Here is a 19,739-nt window from a genome sequence, read left to right as displayed (position 1 = left end):
AGTACTTGAGGAGAGAGAGATTTTATATTTTTACTTTCTTCCTTTCTTTTTCTTTTATAGGTCACCCTTGCAATTATGGATATTTGAAAGGATCAGACCGTGTGGAGGGGGAGTTCCCCTCCTCACTCCCCCTTGGTGCTTGACTCCAGGAATAATTTATAAACTGTGAAACTGTGACTTTTTTTTTTTTTAAAAGAAGAACTTGTATTTGATATGAACTTCATAGAGCTATTTAAGTGCCAAAAACAATTGTACTAAGATATATAGTTTTATACTATTGCCATGAGGATTTAAATTATAATCCTAAAAAGGTCATTCATTCTCAGTAATTCTTCCTGAATAGCACCTTTGTGTCCTAGCTTTTTCATTTTTTAAAATTGGTATTAACCGACTATTCTGCAGAAGTGAGCAGTATAAAAACAATTAGGATGAATTCTTCTGTTCCTGACTGCACATCCAAGTGTCGATCCCTGAAGCATGCTTTGGATGTCCTTTCTGTGGTAACAAAGGGAAGTGAAAACCAGATTAAGGCCTTTCTCTCCAGCCATTGTTACAATGCTGCAACTATCAAAGATGCCTTTGGCAGGAATGTCCTCCACCTTGTTTCCTCCTGTGGAAAGAAAGGAGTATTAGATTGGCTTATTGAGAAAGGTGTGGATCTCTTGGTGAAAGACAAGGAGTCAGGATGGACAGCATTGCACAGAAGCATTTTTTATGGACATATTGATTGTGTTTGGTCTCTATTGAAGGTAAGTGTCATTTATTTAAAACTGTTATTTAGTCAGGCATATGTTTTTCTTAATTTTTTTCATATACCCCTCTTATGTTCCAAAAAAGATTTGCATTTGTTCTTATCACTTGTTTGATATTTCTTATTATTATAACTCACCTTTGGAATTAAAATTTTATATATCCTTTTTATTTACACTTTTTATAATGTAAAATTTTAAACATATATCAAAGTACAATATATAATGAACTATTGGACAATTTTGTGTTATACATCCCAAATTATTTTGAAGTAAATCTGAGACATTTTATCATTTAATCAGTACTATGTGTTGTTCAAAGAAAAACTTTAGACAAAATAAATTTAACAGCTTATTTTAGCAAAGAACAATACATGAATCAGGCAGCACTCAGACCCAGAAGCGGTTCAGAGAGCTCCACTGCAGCAGCATGGACAGTGAGCTTTAATAGGCTGATGCGGAAGTAAGACAAAATATATTTGATTGATTAGAGTGGAAAGACCCTAGTTAGAGGTTAGTTGGCAGTTTTTGGTTGGTAAAGTTCTGCTTTCATTTTACTGTTTACATTGGGCTTCTGTTTGCTGACGTGGGAATTTAAAGTGTTAGAGCTGCCCCAGTCTAATGGCATCCCAATTAAAATTTTTTAACAGTATCTTTTAGCATTTTTTAAAAAATATGGTTAACCCTTTTTTTTTTTTTTAAAGATGACCGGTAAGGGGATCTTAACCCTTGACTTGGTGATGTCAGCACCACGCTCTCCCAAGTGAGCTAACTGGCCATCCCTATATAGGGATCCGAACCCATGGCCTTAGTGTTACCAGCACCATATTCTCCCAAGTGAGCCATGGGCCGGACCCTAAAAATATGATTTACTCTTAAATAATTATATTCTTAACCACTTTAAAAGGGCACTAGTTGTTGGACATCTCTTAGGGATTGTCTTTTTGAGTAGTGTGTTCATTTCTTATTTAACTAGGATAAAGTGTTTACAGTTCTAAAGAAATTGATAAGTAAAATCAGCTTACTTTATATGAAATTTCTTATCCAGTAGATTAGGTTTGTTGCACTGAATAGCCAAATAATGAAATGTTTTGAGATACACTCCAATGTCATTTCGCTAATGAATACAAATGAAAAACTCACTATCAGAAGTCATGAGTTTTAAATTTAACATTTTTTCTTTTGTATACGTATTTTGTCATGTTTGTAGAGGACCCAGAAAAGAGCAAAACAGCTCCTGTCCTTAAGGAACTTAGGGTCAAATTAGCAACCTTATCTTCATTGTCTTCATTGTCTTTTTGACTTAAAAAAATTACTTAAATAGTGGCTTTTACACAGTAACATTTACCGATCAAAATAATTTTCAATATATATTGATAGTGAAATATCATTCTTTAGAGCCAAACTCTGTAGGTGTGCTACTTACTGAGTCATCTTACACAAGTTACTGAATCTTGAACCTCATTTTTATCTATAAAAAAAGGATAATAATAGTACCTTAATAATTTTTTCCCCACGGAGTGTCAGTGAAGAAAAGGCTTTTCTTAAGTTTATTAGTAGTACAGTTAATTCTTCTTATAGGCAAAACTTTGGGTATGTGTTTAATTCCTTTATTATAATCTCTTTTATAGAGAAAGCTAGGTTAGTAAGAGTTAAAGCATCTATCATCTCCACTGTTACCCTTTCCCACCTGTAAAACTTCGGCTTTTTTTCCAGTTTCTGCTGGAAAATTGGATGACTGCCAATTCTGTCATGTTTGAGAGGGTCCTTGGGTTTTCTGGTATCCTAGGGGTTGCCATTCAGATGTTATGATTTGGGGTTTCGGTTTGAAATAGTTATGGTCTGGCCTGAATTTTGGTCCTTCCCTTCCTTTCAGGTTTCATTTCCCTTTAGGGAGCCTCAATCCTCCTCACCACCTTGACTAAGAGAAGGCAGGAAATTGTGCCTTGGCTACCTTGCCCGTGGCTTGACTGTCTTTTATTATCATCAGGGGCCACTGATCAGTGATAGATATTTAACAGTGAGTGAATTCCACGGACAAAACTTTCCCACAAAAACTTCCATTGACCAGTATTCTCATGGTGTAAGCTATCTGCATTTATTTAGTACATCCTCCTTTTGTTTTTAATTGAACATAATTGATTGTACATATCTGTGGGCTACTGCATTGTGTATCAGTACCTGTGTAGTACATGATGCTCAAATCAGGATAATTAGTATAATCAACATTATACAATGTGTAATCATTTTTTGTAGCCCTTTACCAATTTCTAGCTAAGTCCCTGTCCCCCTTTCCCACTGCTAGTAGCCTCATTTCTATTCTGTCTTTTTGAAAGTTCAGTGAATTATTGTGATTGTTGTATCTTTTTTTCATTCTTTTTTAAAATTTATTTTTTTTAGCTCCCACTTATGTGTGAGGACATGTGGTATTTCTCTTTCTGTGCCTGGAGTATTTCACTTAACATAATTTTCTCTCAGTTTATCCATGTTGCTGTGAATGGCAGTATTTCATTCCTTTTAATGGCAGAGTAGTATTCCATTGTGTATATATACCACATTTTCCTTATCCAGTCATCCATCAGTGGACATTTAGGTTGGTTCCAACTCTTGGCTATTGTAAATAGAGCTGTGAAAAACATGGGAGTGCAGGTATACCTTCGACGTAGTGATTACCCTTCCTTTGGGTGTCTACCCAGCAATGGAATTGCTGGATCATATGGCAGTTCTAATTGTAGTTGTTTGAGGAACCTCCATACTGTTTTCCATAATGGCTGCACTAATTTACAGTCCTACCAACAGTGCAGGAGGATTCTCCTTTCTCTGCATCTTTGCCAGCATTTGTTATTCTGTCTTTTTGATAATAGCCAGTCTAATTGGGGTAAGGTAATATCTCAAAGTGGTTTTGATTTGCATTTCCCTGATGCTGAATGATGTTGAGCATTTTTTCAGGTGTCTGTTGGCCATTTTTATATGTTCCTTTGAGAAATGTGTATTCAGCTCCTTTGTCCATTTTTTTGATGGGTTACTTGGTTTTTTACTGTTCATTGTTTGAGTTCCTTGTATATTCTGGATATTAATCCCTTGTCAGGTGTGTAGTTTGCAAATATTTTCTCCCATTCTGTAGGTTGTCTTGGCCTTCCAACACTTCTTTAAATGAAAGGGGTGCAGTGATAGGGGTCTTCATGTCAGTTCCATTTCTGATGCTATGGATTGATAGAAAGAAACCATATACACACATTTTAAGTGAATTTGCATTTGATAAAACTTTATAGCTATTGAGCATTTTTAAATTAAGTGCCAAAATAATTCGTGCCATAAATATACACTCATACTATTAGTTCTTGTTTACCAAATATGTGAAACTTTAGCAGAAACTTGTTGCCTGCAAAAAGCTGGAGTAGAGACAGCATATCTTATGCAGATTTTCTTTGACTTCTTGATTCTATGACAGGATGCATGGTTTGGGTTCTGTTTAATCTGTATGTCAATACCATTGTTTTTTTTACATACTGATGGTTTATTTACTGTTCTGGAAGAGCTTACTTTAATTTTTCCCGTTTGTAAATGGAAGACCTAACAGAATCATAAGTTCATATGGATTAGATTATACGCTATCTATGAAGTATTTGGAACAAATATTTTTTGAGTGCCTGATATACTAAGCAGTAATCTAGGTGCTAGGGATATTGCAGTGAAAAAGACAGCCCCTTTTTTGTTTGAGTTTTTCTTCTAGTAGGGGGACATAGACCAAAACCAAATAGTGAAATGAACAAATAGGAAGATACTTAATAAATATTGGTGTATTAGAGTTCTTTTTGCATGCAACAGGAGCTAATTATAGTAACATAAGCAAAGGATATTAGAGGAATATCAGATAGCTCACAGAATAGAGAACCAGGTCATGAACCAGAACAACCCAATTAACTGTCAAATGATAAACAAGACAAAATTCCTCAAACTAAAATAGAACAGCTATAAACTAAATAGAATAATATATTTGAAATTTTGTCCCCCCCCCCCCCCCGGGATAATTAGATGGCAGAATAAGTTGTCTGTTAAAATGTTTCCTAGTTTTTGATGTTAAAACCATGTCGTTTGAGTATCAGAGAATGCTGATTTTTTCTGTTTTCACTAGCAGGAGGGAATCTAGCCAGTTTATCAAAAAGAGCTATCAAAGCATTAAAGAATAGGGTTGAAAGGAGAGTTGAATACATTCCTATTATACCCCACTGGAAATTATGTAGTCTCAAGATGTTTCTCTTGATCCTGACTTTCTTGGCAGTAAATGGGTAGCAGTAGCCAGAGAGCTGCATTAAACTCATTCAACTGAGCTCATAACCAGTTTGAAAGATCCATGCATCAGATACTCTGCTGAACCACTTCATGTTGTCTTGGCCTTGTCTTTTTCCAACCACAGCTGAAGTGATCAATTGTGCATAGGCTTGCAGCAGCTTTGTGTAGTTGTAATCTACGGCTTGTTTTGGGCATGTACCAAGGGTACTTATGAAAGTTCTTGGAAAAATAGAATTAAAAGATAATATGAATCTTTCCATGAACTTTTTGAAATACCCTTGTATGTGCATCTTACTTTATGTCCCAGAGCTTGGCATTCATGCATGACCTACCAAAAGTACTAGAGAGGTACTAGGGAGTTCTGCTGAAGGGCAACTCTTGGCTAATGAAGCACAGGAGCCAGTGGTAAATACTTCCGCCTTTTATCCCTTGATCGGACAGTTAGTGATTCTGTGATATATTGTATAAGGTTTCCAGAATCTCCCGGCAAGATAATGCACAAGTCTCCTTAGTGATCTACGTGATGTACATCCTTGTATTGGTTTTCCCACCTTCTTTGTTTCACTCTCCTGGTTCCTCAGTACTGCTTTCTAGGATCTCTTCCCAAGGAAATTACTTGCATATAAGTCTTTGTCTTATGCTCTGCATTTTGGGGAAGACAAACAAAAGCAATTTTATTTCCTGACAGACATCTCCAACAGTGTTACCAGTGTTTTGTAGTGGAATAGCTGTGTGTAAAGTCTATCTGTTCTTTGTAGAGCAATGGCATGAAATGCTCAGGCTTAAAAAGCCTGGTGTGTACTTAGATACTATTTGGTAAGCTAATGAATTTACCTACCATTTTGGGGATGTATAAAGAGTTGATAATGTAAATAAGTGGGGTAGACTACACACTGGTCCTATTACCTTTAGAGTTTAAGATGAACATACCAGAAAGTTTCAGAGTCCATTCTAAAGGCTCAAAAAAGTCCCTAGTCCTTTATGCAGTTGGGGCTGCTTAGGATGATGCAAATGTATGTATGTAGTCTTAATAGAGTTCAGCTAGTATAGAAAAAATTCAGGGCAAATTATAAGACTAGCAAAATAAACTCTCCAGGGATCTAAGTTTCTAGGTTCTCATTTATTAAATTCATAGTTTAGAACACTCTGTGCTACAACCTACCCTACTTACTCATATTAAAGGTCAAGCCCAGGTCCTTTCATATGAATTTATTATATCTGTTTTGAAAGTAGTGGGTAATGTACAATTTTAAATTTATTAAAATCTTAGATGATCACTTCTGATTTTTGTTTTACTTGTTAGCTCACTAACTTGACTTTTTTGTTAATTAACAGCCCTCGTGAAATCAGGTATTGTAACCATCTGGAACATAATGAAGTTAGAATTGGTTTTGTTTATTAGGAAACCATTATTATTAGGTAAGAGGAGATTTGTCTTTCTTATGTAACCCAAACAGAGTATTCCATTATGTCACTATTAGTTTAAAAACTTTATGGTTCATTTCAGCCTATAATTACCCAGGTGAAAATTATGTGTATTGACAGGCAGTGATGACTCATACCACTTAAAATAGATAAGTCTCAGTTAACCTGTCAGCGAACATTAAAAGTTATTCTTGAAGGGCGGGCCTGAGGCTCACTCGGGAGAGTGTGGTGCTGATAATACCAATGCCACGGGTTTAGATCCCTATATAGGGATGGCTGGTTAGCTCACTGGGTGAGTGTGGTGCTGACAACACCAAGTCAAAGGTTAAGATAAGATACCCTTACCGGTCACCGGTCATCATTTAAAAAAAAGAAAAAGTTATTCTTGAAAAGGAATACATTGTACATTTAAAAAACTAGTGAAGGGCCGAGCCCGTGGCGCACTTGGTAGAGTGCTGCGCTGGGAGCGCGGCGACGCTCCCGCCGCAGGTTCGGATCCTATATAGGACTGACCGGTGCACTCACTGGCTGAGTGCCGGTCACGAAAAAACGACAAAAAAAATAAAATAAAATAAAATAAAAATAAAAAACTAGTGAAATAACAGTGATCTGAATTTAACATTATTCTCTTTCTCCTTCCCACCCCCAACCCCATTAGGCTTAAAAAGACAGAAAAGTGTGCTGGTATGGGTGGAGTGTGCTAAATGCCTTAAGTAAGCAAGACAGAAAATATTCTACTTTATATTTGAACTTTAATTGTGAATATAAAAAATTACAGATTACTTTAAATTCCTTCTTAAAGCACAGATACACACACACTCTGTTTTTTTAGATGCAGTTTAATTATATGTGTACAAGAGACCATAATTAAACAATGCTATAGAAATTTAAGTAGAATGACAAGAAAATATATATCACAAATAGAAATAAAAGAATATGATTATCTTAATAATAAATATAATAGAATTGAAGGCAAAAAGAGACAGAACAGATGATCACATTGTAAAGAGTAAATCCTAAAATAAGTATTGTGCTGCTATCGCCTTGAAATCTTTATAGCCGTTACCTGTAAAGACATGGAGTATGTCTCTTTAAATATAAAGTATGTGTGTGCACACATGTGCACACGCACATAGACATGGACCCAGCTAGGACCTTCTAGGCAATCAGACCTGCCTTATGATAGAAAACTTTCACATTTTGTCATTTTGATTTAAAATATTACTTATTTTATTTCTTCACATCTTTTGGTTCTTCCTCATTCTACCAAGAATTAGATAATATGATTTCTCTTAGTTGTCTTCTGAGTGTGAGAGAAAAATTTGAGTATGAGAGATAATTGTTACTAAATGTTTATTTTTCTTTTTTCAATGTATTTATGGGCTTGATCATCTGATTTTCTTGATTACATAAGAGTAGGAAATTACTGATTATAGGTAAATGGGAAAAATATACACACATATGTATGCATTTTTTCCTCCTTTAGCATGGTGTAAATCTGTATATTCAAGATAAAGAAGGCCTGTCAGCTTTAGATCTTGTAATGAAGGACAGACCATCTCATGTAGTGTTCAAAAATACTGGTAAGAAAATTTTATAAATTCTATTAAGGTACAGCTTAGAAAATTTTAATACAATTTTATTCTTATTACAATAGCAAGGAAGATTTGTGTGTGGATATCTGCTAAGAACTTTTACTTCGGTATTATACTTAGAATACTTTGTTTTATTTTGCATTTTTCAGTTTTAACCCATATTTGTGTCTATAAGTGTAAAAATACAGCCTAGAATGGGAAGGCAGTTAGAATTGTAATGACTGTAAAGTAATTAATGTACATCTAGAAAGTAACATCAACATTTGAGGTAGAGGGAAAAAGGAATAGAAATGAATCTCTATCTACACATTCTGATTTCACTCATCCCTTCAGTTTGTACTTTGAGCTTTGGAAGTTGGAATTGGCAGAAAAGAAGAGATTTAAATGGGGTACTGCATAGTTTGCATTTAACTAGTGAGCAAGCTAAGTAAGGACACGTTCTTCATTTTTATTTCTGCCTTGGACACTACATTGGAGGTAACAGTTATAATTCCATTCTAGGATTTTATTAGCCATCCAAAATAAAAATGGAGATTTATACCATAAACTTAGCTGTGATTAAGTTTTATCCCAGTTTAATAGGATATTACCCTAATCGCTAATATTATTTTATGTCTATCAAGAGCAAACTATTGAAGGTTAATGTTTCTGCAGAAACAGTAATATCACATTTGCTTCATTTAGAACCTTTATATATATGAATTAATAGCATCTTACATTTAAAATAACTATATATATTATTTTCATGGAAACTAAGTAGATATGGCAGGGGGTATTTTACTCATTTGGCAGTTAAACTTAAGCTGCTAAAGAAACAAGGAACAAATGTTTGACTGCTTACATTGAGGCAGGCCTGTACTATTATTTGGATTATATGATTTCTATTTCTAGAATTATATAATATCATATTAATAGATAGATTAATAGATTCATGATTTTAAAAAGTGTTGGCATCTTTCTAAATATGGTAGTTAAGTTAGTTCCTGTAAAGAGTCATGTTTTAGGTAAACTGACTAGTAGAGTATATCTATAGTTGAAGTAAACTGATATTTATTTTAAAATATTAAAGAGTATACAAACTGATTTTCATTTTAGATCCTACAGATGTCTACACTTGGGGCAATAATACAAATTTTACCTTGGGCCATGGAAGCCAGAATAGCAAACATCATCCAGAGTTGGTGGATCTCTTCTCCAGGAGCGGGGTTTATATCAAGCAGGTATTTTTTGTTTGTTTGTTTTTGGCAGCTGGCCAGTACAGGGATTGAACCCTGGACCTTGATGTTATCAACCCCCTGCTCTAAACAACTGAGCTAACCAGCCAGCCTCAAGCAGGTATTTTGAAGTAAAATCTGCATACTTTTAGAGATTAAAAAGAACTTTCGTATTGGATAGCTCAGCTTTTCATTTGGATTATGTTAACTTTGTTGAAGGTACAATATCATATTTTAAGGAAGAAATTAAGAGAACTTTACTAATTCTGTTTTAGATTTTGTTAGTCTGAATCATATTCAAACTGTGTAAAAATACCGTAAAAATGTGAGATATTTATATATGCAATGTTAGAAATTAGAAAATGCTATACAGATATTAATTTAACTTTAAAAAGGTAGAGCTTCTGTTAATTTTCTAGCTTTTGTTTCTGTTTAATAAAAATTAGAATTCTTTAAGTTGTTTCTCAACTGAATTTGTTTTTGAAGCTCAATGTTATTTTTGGCAGGTGAACCTGACTTCTTAAATGTAAGCAACTGTAAAATTTTAATTGATATAATTGTAAAGGTTTGGTCTTTAGTCTTATATCCTTATGCTGGATGATACCTTCTACTTCTGTTGACATACTCTCTTTTTCTTTCACACTGAGTATATATGGGCATGTGTATGTATAATTTATGTCTAATCTCAGCCTTTCTCTGGAGCTTCATTTCAATTTTACTCTGGATGTTCTTTCAAGATATTTAAATTTAACATGTCTGAAGTATTATTTTTGCCACTCCTAAACTTTCCCTACTTAATTTTTAATGTTATAAATCTCAGTTTCTAAATCCTGAAGATTATACTTCAGAACATGTTTATTGAGTTCATCTCTGTCTAATGAACTTAGCTGCCATATCTTTTTCAAGCTCTTTTCTTAGATAATGACTGCAGTGTCCTAATTTGACTCATTGGCTTCATTTATTTCCAGCCCCTGTTAATATTATTCTCTGGAAATATTGTCTTTAAAAAAACAGAGCAATTATGTCTTTACCTGCTAATTTACCTTTGGATAAAATCCAAATTCTATGACTTGGAAATGTAAGGCCTTTTTCAATTTTCCTAAACTACCATTTCAATTCATGTTTCCCACAACTTTCTATTTGTGTTCTTTATGAATTTTGAAGTTAATGAAGGTACTTTGGACCAAAAATGTGAGTTTGGAGCTATTTATTACTATACTACTGGCTCTTCACAATTTTCACCTCATGTTCATATACTACATACATACAAATACTTAGCTTGTCTTTTGAGATTAAATTTTTAGACAGTTGTTTAGAGCTACTTTGACATATATCCCTGGTTTGTCTAGGACAGTTCTGGTTTATGATTATTTTCCTTGTGTAATTGTTCATGTCATCCTCCTTCATACTCAGAAATATTTGGATAAATTATATGACCACTATATTTAGGGCTCTGAAAAACACTGTGTTTTAAACTGAAAGTCCCAGCCTAATGCATCACAACTGGCCATTAAAAACAAAACAAAATAGAACAGTTAAACTCCAGAGAATATTAAATTTTGAGAGTCCAGGAGCAGGAGCCCATATAAAAATGAAAAGTGACTAGAGAAGTAGGGAGTAGAGTGGAGTCATGAAAGCTAGGATTCTGGTAGGCTATCTCCATATACCTGGAAGGAACTTTGAACACCTGGAAGCCTGGTGTCCAAGTCATTAGTGAATGTGAGGGAGTTGAGCAAGATGGTGAGCAATTAGAGCAGGGGTTGCAAATGTATGTGCTGCTTCCAGCCAGTCCAGAGACTTTGGCAGACATTGCTAATGAGAATTTTTTCTTTTTTTTTTTTTTTTGAGCTTGAGCAGGTCCTCAGAATCCTTCTTAATATGGTAATCCACCCATTAGCAGATGCTAATGATTGATCAGAGTTGGGGCATAAGAAAGATACCTGTTTTTCCTTTCCTCAGTTAGTATGTGATATAGCCAGATTTCATGAGCTGTTAAGGAGCAGGGATTTTTACACAAGAGTAGGTATGATGGTGACATTATGAAACTAATGGGTGATTGTACTGTCTGATCCTAAGATATATGTGGTATAGAAGAAGTGAGCATATGCCACTTGACAAGGTTATGGGTAAAACAGGGCACTCAAAGAGAAGGCTGCATTTCAGTTAAGGCAAGGAAGTGAGAGTATTTTGTGAGATTAAGGATCTAAGAGATTTTATTTACCACAGAAGGAGGGTGAAGAGAGCACTATGATAGGTTTGAGAGGAAAGAAAATAGTGTAAATTTTAGTCGGGGAAGAGGAAGCAAATAATAGGAATATTTAGTGAGCACCAATTATATAGAGAACCCTATTAGTCACTGAAAAAGAGCTAATTATGTAGTGTAGTACCAAATGAATTAACTACCGTGTGACAGAGACAATTAATATTAGCATTATATATTCCAGAGAATTAAAGTGAAAAGACATGCTCACTCATCTTGTTTAAAAATTCAGAGGTTTATTTAGGTAGCCGACAGGTATAGGGATCTGAACCCCTGACCTTGGTGTTATCAGCACCATGCTCTAACCAACCGAGCTAAACGGCCATAAAAAATGCATAGGTTTTAAAGTTGGAGGATTAAACTCTCTGATATCACTGGTTGTTTAATAGAAGTAGTCAGGAATTGTAGAATGGCTTTTTAATATTGAATATAAAATTGAACAAAATGTATTATTTCTGATTTCATAAAATGATTTTTCCTTATAACATGTAACTTTAAAATACAAATTTAAGTTTTATTTTCGGACTTTTCAGGTATTTGTGGTACAGCTAAATGAGATAATGACCTTCACATTCCTTTTTTTGATGGGCATTCTGTGTTTACAGAACTCTCTGAGTTGTCTAAAGATACATGTAAATATTTAGAGCTTGTAGTTCATCTTATAATTCCTTATTTTCCAAAGGACCTTGACTTTCTGGAAAATGATTCTAGGATTTCTTTATTTTTTACCTATCTTTTTATATCCTAAGTTAGAAATATTTACAGATGACATAAAAAATATAAATGCAAGTAATTTTTAAAAATAAGGAAAAAGGATTTTTAAATAATATTAAGGTAAATTGAGTATAATAAATATTAGATGCATTAAAAATAGCAAAATGTGGCCTGGGGCTAGGTATGTAAGTACATGCGTATTTAAAACTGCTATCAGTTTCCTGTTATTGCCTTCTACTGATGCAATTTAACCATTTCAGTATCCTTGTCATCCGGAGTATGTGAATATGTAAATGTGTGTGTCAGGGGACAGGGAGGTATTGGGAACAAGGCATATGAGAAAAGAAGTGGGAAAGAAGGAAGAACTTTCAAATAAATATAAAATTATTTAAAGCCATATAATAGTATTAAATATAGATAAGACCAGAGATACAGGAAGACCATACTGCCACCCTCCTTGCCCCTCCTTGTTTATAAATGACATTATTATTTTTAAGAAATATCTTAAGGCGTTTCTATTATTTTTATTAATAACTGTATTATTTGGAAATCTTCATGCTTCATATTGCACTCAGCTCAATTTTCGTTATTTGGTGTTTCATGAAATTGGAAAAAAACTGGCTACTACTTTTTGTAATTGAAGACTTAAAACTTACATTTTCCTTTATTTAATGTTTTCTGTAGTAACACATGTTTAATTCTATCTTTGTTCTTTTCCCATATATCAGTGTTTTTAGACATAATTTTAAAAATAAGGCATGTAGGGCCGAGCCCGTGGCGCACTCGGGAGAGTGCGGCGCTGAGAGCGCGGCAACGCTCCCGCCGCGGGTTCGGATCCTATATGGGAATGGCCGGTGCACTCACTGGCTGAGTGCTGGTCACGAAAAAGATAAAAATAAGGCATGTATATTCTTCATTTTTATTATAGAAAATTTTAAACATGTGCAAAGTAGAGAGAATAAATGAATCTCCTGTACTCATCATCCAGTTTAAACAATTAGCAATATTCTATTTGTTTTTTATAAAATAAGAGCTATTTTATTCAGAAAAGTTTAATAATGTTTTCTTATTCCTCTTAGGTGGTGCTTTGTAAATTTCACTCAGTGTTTCTGTCTCAGAAAGGGCAGGTTTATACCTGTGGTCATGGTCCTGGAGGGCGACTAGGCCATGGAGATGAACAGACATGCTTGGTAATTGAAATGTCATTACATAGTTTAGGTAACTTCAGTAAAACTCTGATAAACTGGAAATTTGAGTTAACTAATTTTTTTCCAACTATAAAGAGAAAATAATGTATCAATTTATAATCAGTTTAAAAAATCAAGTACTTTTCTGGTATATCATGTTCAAATGAAGGATTTACATACAAAAGTAACAAAGAGAAATAATGTTTTGTTTATAGCACATATTGAGTTCAGAGAGTATATAGATAAACTTTAAGGTATTTCCAGAGTTGAAATAAGAAAAGGCAGATTAATTGTAAAACCCCGTTTCTGAAGTAGTCCAGGTTTTTATTTAACTTCCTATTAGAATATCTGTGGCCTAAAAATTGAGGCACTATTTTCATTGTATAATTACAACATTGATTTTTATGCTACTGAAACTTAGTTCTAATTGGAAGAAACCTAGTTCATTACATACCAGAAAATTGACTCACTAGATTATTTTTAAGATTTTTTTGAGGGGATTATTGGTATATTTATCATCTATTCAAGGGTGCTTTAAAAAGGAGGGAAAGCTATAATGATAATGACTTCCATTTTTGAGTATTTATTGTGTTGCAGGCATTTTTTATGCTTTCGTGCATTATCATTACCTTAACTTAAGCCTCTCACCAGCCCTGTGAGGTATAGGCATTATTATCTTCATTCTATGCAAATACTTACAATACAGTCATTTGTTGATTGCCTACTTTGTTTTCAGATGAGGAAAATGAGGTACAGAGAGGTTAAGAAATTTGATTGAGGTGAAATGGCTAGTAAGTGGCAGAAGTAAGATTTGAATCCAGGACAGATAACTCCAAAGGAATATGATACAGTATTTTTGGTTATTCACTGAAGGGAAGCACTGATTTCTATTTTTTTTTTTTTTTTCAATTTACCAATGAATACTTTGAAGAGCTCCCTTTATTGACACCGAACAGATTTGCATTTCGTATATGATAAGGGCTCAAAAATCATTTGTTAAATTGAATTATTTTATTGAAATGTTTTACCAGGTTTATGTATTTTAAATTCATCTGCTCTTTGCTGAAATGTAGAGTTTATGCTATTTTGGCTGTAGTATCATCAGATTCTATTATATTTCTATACAAATGGTTAATATACTGAAGTTAATTTTATTTTGTAGGTCCCCAGACTTGTGGAAGGACTAAGTGGTCATAATTGTTCCCAGGTGGCAGCTGCTAAGGATCATACTGTTGTATTAACTGAAGATGGATGTGTTTACACGTTTGGTCTAAATATTTTTCATCAGTTAGGAATAATTCCTGCACCTTCCAGTTGTAATGTACCCAGACAGGTAAACTAAACTACTCTTTTTTAAATACTAAGGTGACTATTTACTATAAAACCTACATGGACAAAAAAATACAAGGTTGATGGAGTAACTTATTTTACTCATGTTATTTAACTTCATCTTCAGTGGTATATATTTTCTTCATTTTTCACAGAAGCTAAGCATAGTACAAATTAGCATTTGTTTGGAATAAGAAAGAAAGCATTAGAAAATTAGGCATTTGGGAAATAAGCCACTAACCTGCCCTAGATTCAACTTTTAAGTATTCATAAGCAGAGAGAGATCTAGATTTTTGAGGTCTAAAATTTAAACAATTTTTAGGCCCTTCTTAAGAAAAAATTAGAAACTTGTCAATACAAAATGGATGCAGTTGAGGCACCCAGAAACCCGAGTTTTATTTGCTTTCATTACCTCTGCCTCTACACAGATGTCACGCCTAGTAAGTTGATGTGCAGGCACATGGGTCCAGAAGCCACCATCCTTTGTTTTATTTTCCCACTTGCATCTGCACAGCCCCCACCAGAAGTTGCCCTTTTCCCAACTTCAGGGACTTAAGTACAAAGAACTGGGACTGGTGCTCTAAATTAATGTGTTGTTAGAATCATCACACATAACAAATGTGTTTTCAGCTCATAACATTTTGCATTTTAGATGTTAAATTTCTCTACTGGTTTAATCTTCTGGATTTAAAATTATTATTGGATATGCATTTTTTTATTAAGTATATAAATCTGACAGATCTCTATTCTCGATGACTAATGAATCAATAGGAATTACCCCAAAGTAATTAGGGGTAGTGTCCAATCCGGTACTTTTTAGAATTTCCATTTTCTCCAAACAACCTTGGAATTTTTGGATATTTAACTGTTTTATAGACTTGTTTGGGAATGGCAAGTATGAGGGTGCCTCTAAAAGTTCATGGAAAAATAGAATTGAAAGATAATATGAATATTTTCCATGAACTTTTTGAAGTACCCTTGTAGATTTTTCTCCCATTTTTATTCTCATTACGTGGCTATTCTTGGAGCTCTGGGTTGGTATAGACATGTCTGGCATTCTCAACTGGGAGCAGTTTTGACCCCCAGGGGTCATTTAGCAATATCTGAAGGCATTTTTAGTCGTCAAACCTGGAGGGGAGTGGTGATACTACTGACAGCTAGTGGATAGAGTCTGGGGATGCTGCTTAACATCCTACAGTGCACAAGACACTTCCTCACACCAAACAGTTATCTGGCTGAAAATGTGGTGTCATTGTTGGGAGACACTGGGTATGTCAAATTTAAAAATATTGTGTTTTCTAGTATGAATGAGAATGCCTGTTTTGCATATTGCTTGTTAGAACAAAATAAATAGACAAAAATTTAATGGTTTGGTTTTTATGTCATGTCAATTTTTTATATGTTAAAACTGCTGAGTGAAAGTGGCTACATCAGAATGTCTTGTGTTCTGAGAAGGGTTCAGGTCTTAGTATTAAGTCCTGAGATCTGTTAGCAACAGCTGCTGTTTGCATTTGAGATGGCACTGGCAGCAAATGTCATATATTTGCTGGTCTACTGGATCTTTGAAAAATTGTATATATCATAGATATATAGTAAACTGCAGTCTTATTTGTCTTTTTAAATAGATGCAGGCAAAATATCTGAAAGGAAGGACAATCATTGGAGTAGCAGCAGGCAGGTTTCATACAGTGCTATGGACTAGAGAAGCTGTTTATACTATGGGACTAAATGGTGGACAACTGGGTAAGAAATCTTTGGTGACAGTATCTGGGAAATAAATTAGTCTCTTAAAACAGATATTTTGTGATTTGCTTATGTGTGTAATTTTTCAGGTTATTTACTAGATCCCAATGGAGAAAAGTGTGTAACTATTCCTCGTCAAGTTTCTGCCATTCATCATAAGGACATCACTCTGTCTTTGGTTGCTGCAAGTGATGGGGCCACAGTCTGTGTTACCACGAGGGGAGATATTTACTTACTTGCAGATTATCAGTGCAAGAAGGTGGCTTCTAAGTATGTGTATTTCTGTGACTAAAAACATAACTTTAATAATAGTTCAACTCTTCCAGCTAATATCTGAGTATAAGCTTTATGTTATGCTCTGTTAATGTCAAATGGAAAAAAACTGAATGGGGGGAAATGTCAGGAATTTCTGTCTTTGATGATCTTGTCTTTCGTCAAGGATTCAGTGAATATTGTAAAATTTCTTTGTAGGATATAAAACTGTTTCTGAATTATGTTTAACATATGGTTAAATATGACCTATATATATGTATTTTTTCTTTTTATGGTTCAGGTGCATAGAACTAGATTAATCATAATTCATGGTTCATTCATGAATCATCATTGGTTCATGTGTAGCCTTTTATATTACACGGTTATGTACTTTCAAAAATAATTGTATACTATGTACCCTCTATCCAGGCTCGTTATTTATGTTTAATTGATTTTTTTATCTTTGTATTTGTGTAGCCTCTTGTTATCTGAAAGCATGTTATAGTAGCATGCAGTAAACTAGCTATTGGTTCACTAACCCAAAATAAAGCAGAGAATCATAAAGTTTTAAGTATGGATGGGTCTCCCAGTTGGTATTCCCTGTCTTTTGTGTATAAATCATACTCATAATGTGTCACCTGTGATTTCATTTTAAATGATTTAAGGAGCAAGTGCTTAAAAACAATTATAAAGTAATGTAAGTGCAAAATCCTATATTTTTATTACATTTTAAAATATTTTGTAGTTGATTAATCTATCAGATTTGATAGAAGTTTTTTGCTACTCATATCGTCATTCCAAAGAATTCTTTTGTTGAAAACATTTTATCTTTTCAGACTAAGATTTCATCTGTTTTTAAAGTATTTCATTATATAATTATATTAATAAATATAAGTACAGAAATAGGTCTTTGCACAAATACAACTGATTCTTGAAAAGTATAGCTGAACTAATGGAAGCAGTCATATGCAGGAATTCTAGAGGATAGCTGTTAGCTTTTAAAGCTAATAGAGATTTAAAGTTCAAATCTAAATGCCACAATGTACTTTTGTTAATGTAAAAGCAATAGTAATGTCATAAACAGATACCATTCATTAAGTTACTCATGAGCAGAAAATGCAGACAACAATTTGTCATAACTTATCTTCTCTGTATAACAATTGGAATTACTTTTAACTTCAGTTGTAGGTCATATTTTAATTATGGAAACATGAAAGTGTGAACGTAGATGTTTCTTAGAATCAACTAAATAGATTTTTTTCTGAACACGAGGTGATTTGTTGGATGTTCGGTTATATTTTTAGTTAACATTTATAAAACTTGCCCTTATAACGTCAAGTTGAATAACTATAAGTTATGTCCAAGGTTTCACTAAGAAAATTCTTTTATTATAGATTAAGTTAGAGCATAGTAATTTTGAAAAGATTTTTTTTCTTTAATGCAGCAAACTACCTGAAAGGAAGGACAATCATTGGAATAGCATCAGGCAGGTTTCACACAGTGCTGCACACGTCAGATGTGCAGATATAATGAAATGTGAGCCTAATGGATGAGTTATTAAAATAGCAGTAGTGATGACTTTCCTAGTAAGCTGTATCTACTTAGGATTGGCTATGTTTGAAGTTAAGCTTTTTTATTAAGTTTTGAGGTTTAAAATTTTTCTTTTCTGTTAAAATGTGAATATACTCAGAAGCTTATAGCTTTACTAATTATTTAAACTGCAGAGTGAATGTGTACAAGCATGGCTTTTGGTTTTTAATGTGTGTGTCTGTGAGTAGAAGTGTTTGAGAGAGAAGGACCTGCCATAGAAAGAAACAGCCACCTTAATGTAGAAGCTTATAGAAAGGAAGGACTAGGGATACCAAAGACCAAATCTTTTCACTTCAACTTTTGTAATAATCACTTATAGATTATTGTTTAAATAGTAATTTCTTTAGTGCTGGCCCATGGCTTACTTGATAGAGTGAAATGCTGATAACACCAAGGCTGTGGGTTTGGATCCCTATATAGGGATGGCCGGTTACTCACTTCGGAGATTGCGGGGCTGACAAACCAAGTGAAGGGTTAAGATCCCCTTACTGGTCTTAAAAAATAAATAAACAAATAAATAGTAATTTCTTTAATGTTTAGCTTGTGTATTCTCAAGAACATATTAATCTAGGATTTTTTTTTTTTTCACCCAGACAACTGAACTTGAAAAAAATTCTTGTATCTGGGGGTCTCATGGAATACAAAGTTGATCCTGAACATTTGGAAGAAAATGAGGGTCAAAAAATTTGCATTCTTGCAATGGATGGAGCTGGAAGGGTAAGTATATATTTATGTGAAAGTGTGGTAATGTTATTTTCAATTGATAGCTATAGAGGATCTGATAATGTGAAAATGTATTGCTATTTTAGTGATGATTCCTATTAACTTTGTTTCCCTACTGATTTTTGACATTCAATACTAATTAGTATGGAGCTGGTATTTCAGAGAAGTATGACAACATTTAATCTAATGTTGTGCAGTGTTGCTTTGTTAAACTGTAATTTAAAAGTTAATTTATTGTATTGTGCATGAAATGAAAATAAGTAAGGGATTTTACTGGGTTATTTGGTGTGTACACACACACACACACACACACACACACACACACTCTCTCTCTCTCAGGGGTACTTCAAAAAGTTTGTGGAAAAATAGAATTGAAAAATAATACTTTGAAGCACCCTTGTGTGTGTGTGTGTGTGTGTGTGTATGCAGTTTAAAAAAAAATAATTTGTTTCTCCATCGATTTTCATTTATTATCCTCAGCACATATAAAATTCTTATCTATATGCAGTTTTTAACTATCCACAATGTATATAAAAGATAGTGTATTTTTAGATCATTGGTATATAAAAAATCTCTTATCTCAAAAGGAGAGTTCTAGTTTCAGTTCCCTGTGCAAACATATCAGTACATTTCTCTAATAAGATTGTTAATTTAAGGTACAGATT

The 19,739-nt window shown here is 33.8% G+C and overlaps 1 protein-coding gene across 3 annotated transcripts in view; it reads left to right on the top strand.

The window, feature by feature from the left end:
- Window positions 1-19,739, top strand: part of IBTK (inhibitor of Bruton tyrosine kinase) — a 72,639-nt gene that overhangs the window by 6,080 nt on the left and 46,820 nt on the right. For all 3 annotated transcript variants that reach the window (XM_063096643.1, XM_063096644.1, XM_063096641.1), the window contains exons 2-9: window positions 61-749; window positions 7,954-8,050; window positions 9,158-9,282; window positions 13,330-13,440; window positions 14,600-14,770; window positions 16,392-16,509; window positions 16,599-16,779; window positions 18,945-19,068. In XM_063096643.1, coding sequence (XP_062952713.1) covers window positions 429-749; window positions 7,954-8,050; window positions 9,158-9,282; window positions 13,330-13,440; window positions 14,600-14,770; window positions 16,392-16,509; window positions 16,599-16,779; window positions 18,945-19,068 — 1,248 coding nt within the window. In that variant the 5' untranslated portion in view covers window positions 61-428. The remainder of the gene's footprint in view (window positions 1-60; window positions 750-7,953; window positions 8,051-9,157; window positions 9,283-13,329; window positions 13,441-14,599; window positions 14,771-16,391; window positions 16,510-16,598; window positions 16,780-18,944; window positions 19,069-19,739) is intronic.

This window comes from Cynocephalus volans, chromosome 5 (assembly GCF_027409185.1).
Source record: "Cynocephalus volans isolate mCynVol1 chromosome 5, mCynVol1.pri, whole genome shotgun sequence".
In the NCBI taxonomy this organism is placed as follows: domain Eukaryota; kingdom Metazoa; phylum Chordata; class Mammalia; order Dermoptera; family Cynocephalidae; genus Cynocephalus; species Cynocephalus volans.
The sequence above is the reverse complement of the archived record's forward strand: the minus strand, read 5'-3'. Positions and strand labels throughout refer to the sequence as shown.